Source organism: Tachysurus fulvidraco, chromosome 25, assembly GCF_022655615.1.
Source record: "Tachysurus fulvidraco isolate hzauxx_2018 chromosome 25, HZAU_PFXX_2.0, whole genome shotgun sequence".
Classification (NCBI taxonomy): domain Eukaryota; kingdom Metazoa; phylum Chordata; class Actinopteri; order Siluriformes; family Bagridae; genus Tachysurus; species Tachysurus fulvidraco.
Genome location: NC_062542.1, coordinates 4,770,857 through 4,774,851, shown reverse-complemented (window position 1 = coordinate 4,774,851; position 3,995 = coordinate 4,770,857). Strand labels below are relative to the sequence as shown.

The following is a 3,995-nucleotide window of genomic DNA, read 5'->3' as shown; positions in this document are numbered from 1 at the left end:
CCGCTGAGTGAGATTCCTCAGCACGTTAAATAAGCCGGACAGTTTAAACTCCTTTGACTCGACCCGTGAACACTGAGCCTGTCCTACTGAACTAATCGTATCATCACAAGCACGAAATTTCACAGAACACAAAACTGAAATCGTCACTGGGTGAGACTGGAAAAGTTTGTTCAGGTTAAAGACAAGTGTGTGAACCAGACAGATGGTTTGCATTGCAATATTTTCCTGGAGAGTGAAGAGGGGGAAAAAAAACAAAAAAACATACCTCTCCACAAAAGAGTCCAACTTGGCCAGCTCATCTGAGAGTCCGACTAAAACATCTAATGTCCCGACCTGCAGGGGAACCGAGAAGCACAGGCTTTGATCAGAAAGCAGCATGATGGAGCAAAGAAAACGCAGTCAGTCTGTTTGATCAGTCAGAGCTTTGCGAGGCGCCGCCTGCGTTCTCGCTTCGTCGGGTGCAAACAAACTTATTAAGTGGTACAAACTGCGGCTGTGTGGAAGAGAAGCACACAATCTTAAATGGTGTTCAAAATGTTGTGTCTACTGTATGGTGGTGCTCCTTTAACATCATCCCCAAGCCTAGAAAAGGGTGCCAATACTTTATTCTTTAGCAAATGTGCAGATATCTCTGGAATCAATACCAGTCTACTCTATAGTTAACATTTAAAAGGAAGGAATTGTGGTTGAATCCCTACTGCGCCGAGTGGTCCTTTATCTCACTACATCCGATCAAACACCTCAGTCCATGTGAAAGTAGTTTTTTTAACATTGAAACTCTTTAAGAGAAGTATGAAGTTCGATCCACTCACAGCGGTCATACTGTTAAGATCCATGCAAGAGGAACTGAAAGAATTTTTACTCAAATAGAGAAGTCCCGAATTGCCACAGTTGGGAAATACACAAAACGAGCAAACAGTTCCGTCTGACGAATGAATCTGAATACCGTCGATTTGATTCATTTGCGATATTTACACAAATTATGTGACATTAACATGAATAAATAATAGAAATGGCTGAACCTTGAGGTCCGGGATGTTGAACTTGTTGTTGGTGGACAGGTTGTTGGTGCGAGTGGTGGCCACCATCAGCTTGTCCCATGTCTGCTGGCAGGTTTTCTCTCCAGGAGCCGAGATCAACCAGAACTCCGTCATGATTGAACGCTGAGGCAGAAAAACAGCCGAGAGATTGCTTTTTTTTTCGTATTATTTACACAACACTACACACGGGATATGCATGCCGTCTTACTGTATGGAGGTTTTAAAAAACATTACTTTGATTTGTGGATTGTGTCTATCCACAAAATACTGTGTATTTATTTATTATTTTATAATTGCATTTTATTATGTTGAATTAAGCTTCCGTTAGAAGTGCGTTTAAGAGAGAAAAAAAGATGTTTGTTTTTCTTTTAGAACAAGGAATAGAGTTTAGTTTCTGGCAATTTCACATAAGCAACAGCGGTACTCAGCTCTCGCTAGCACAGCAGAGAAAACACCATACTGAAAGACCCAACCCACCCTGTACACCACCTATTTGACCTTCTACCATCTGGCAGAAGCTTCAGGTCCATCATATCGCACACAAACAGACTCAGGAACAGTTTCTCAGGAACAGTTTCCCAAAGCCGTTAGAGAATCACCAAAAAACATCACTGAACGTTCGGAACTATTTGCGCTAGACGCGCTCATTGAGCGCTACCTCATATTTATTTATTCCCAACCACAAATCTGTATGAAAGACATTGAAAGTGCAATAGCTTAATATTATTTAAACTTAACTTTTGTTGATACTATACTTTACTATTCACATGTGCAATATGTTAAGTGCAATAAATGCTGCCTTCTACCTCAACTAAATAGCATTTCATTGGAACTCTTATGTTTATATTCTTTTAATTTTATGCATTTCTTTTTTTACCTTTTTATCTTTTTGTCAGTCCTTGCACCATAAGGACTGACACTTCATTTTGTATTACCCTGTGCAATGACTAAAGAACTTTTCTACTGATCTGTCACACTCACTTCTCGCTCAGCCATGTTAGCTTAAACTCATCTGATCCTCCGTCAGCTCAGGTGATGTGATTAGTTGCCTATATAGATTTTTTTTTTTGCTGAGGTTTGAACCTTTCTACAAAACGATTGACAACTCACGGCACAGTCTGAGCAACAAAGCTAGCTTAAGATTCTTGATAATTGTCATTATTATTCGCCTCGCCGATTTTAAAACTGAACTAAAAAAATGAAAAAGGAATATTTTGCCAATTTGGGTACAAGGAAAATGATGACATTTTCTTTTTGAACATACATTTATCCACCTGTGACAAATCTGTGCTAATTTACAGTAATTCCAGTTAGCAAAACAGCTAGTTTAAATTCTTAGTTTAAATTCCACTAAAACTATTTTTTTGTGGAAAATATTAATATTAAAGAAAAAAATAATTAATTTTTTAGGGAGTTACTTACAGACAATAACGGGACAATCTTTTTGAGAATATTAATTAGAAATTGGTTTGGACTTAATAATAATAATAATAGTATTATAAAGTTTTGCATTAACAATAAAATTAGTGATGTATATTTTAAAATTAAGCACCTAATTTATCCAACAAACCAACAACCACCTTTTTTATTGTATGTACACTAGTTTTTTTTTTTATTGATGTCGAACGTGTTTTTGAATCATTCTGTGGGACAAAAAATTTCATATACAGAAAAAAGATGTTATGATTTTTTTTTTTTTTGTACGAGGAAAGTAAAAATGGTGAAATGTCATCTTTTTATTTTAAATCATTTTATCATTTTTTTATTTGGAAAGTTTCACATCCGTGAATGTAAAGTGGTCTGAATAGAAACCAAACGTTTTATGACTCACGAGCAGAAAAGCTGTCAAAACTATGGACTTTTACAAAGCTGTTCATTTTATTCCTCTTTTCTAAATTAATTTTATTGCTCCATTCCCCTTCTTTGTATTATTTTTTCTTTCATTCATTCATTCATTCGTGTTGTTACAATTTTAAGATTTGAACAAACTGCAAATTGCATTTTATTATGTTATCATTTGCTCATTAAATAAATAAATAAATAAATAAATAAATAAATAAATAAATAAATAAATAGATAGATAAATAGTTTGCTAGCAGTTAGATAACCGGCTAGTTAAATTATCTTACGTTTGTTATTTTGCTAACGGTTTATAGACGTTTGCGTGTCAAAGTACCGTTTATTATGACGTGTGATTCTATGCACGTTATAACGTGTATATGTATATAGAAACTCGTAGATAAATAAAGCTAATGAAGCTAATATGGCTAAATGCTAACATGGCTAAATGCTAACATGCTAAAAGCTACCTGCCGTTTTGTTTCGAAGCACAATGAATGATAAATAAATTCGGTGACAGAAAAACGGCTTACCTTTGTGCTAGACGAGGATACAGGTGATTAAAAAGCAGATAAAATACTTATCGGTGTCTGTAATTGTGTTATTGTTATAGTTTAAAGCGCTAAATCGTACGAATGGATATTCATAATGTCATAACTGTGGTGTTTCCAGAGAGCGTCACAGTCAGCTGAGCTGCCGGAGGAGATAAAGGAGGATATTCACATGCAGCGCCATCTAAAGCAGCGGAGGTGCTACTGCACTCACACATTGCATATACTGTACTTGTATGATAGATACATTTATATTTACATCATTTGGCAGACGCCCTTATGCAGAGCGACTTACATTACCTCATTTTATTTTTTTATACAGCATACCTTTTTTTTAGGGTTAAGTGCCCAATGGGCCCAACAGTGGCAGTTCGGTGGACCTGGGATCAAACTCACAACCTTCGAATTGTTAGCACAACACATTTACATTTACAGCATTTAGCAGACGCCCTTATCCAGAGCGACTTACATTTTTATCTCATTTTTATACAACTGAGCAATTGAGGGTTAAGGGCCTTGCTCAGGGGCCCAGCAGTGGGAACTGGTGGATGTAGGAATCGAACTC

At 36.3% G+C, this 3,995-nt stretch overlaps 1 protein-coding gene across 1 annotated transcript in view; it reads right to left on the bottom strand.

Annotated features, from left to right (window-relative positions):
- atp6v1c1a (ATPase H+ transporting V1 subunit C1a) overlaps positions 1–3,572 on the bottom strand; it is a 9,872-nt gene extending 6,300 nt beyond the window's left edge. The window contains exons 1-3 of the mRNA XM_027170910.2: positions 3,413–3,572; positions 1,023–1,163; positions 266–333 (exon numbers count right to left, since the gene is read on the bottom strand). Coding sequence (XP_027026711.1) covers positions 266–333; positions 1,023–1,154 — 200 coding nt within the window. The 5' untranslated portion in view covers positions 1,155–1,163; positions 3,413–3,572. The remainder of the gene's footprint in view (positions 1–265; positions 334–1,022; positions 1,164–3,412) is intronic.
- Positions 3,573–3,995: the final 423 nt, after the last annotated feature.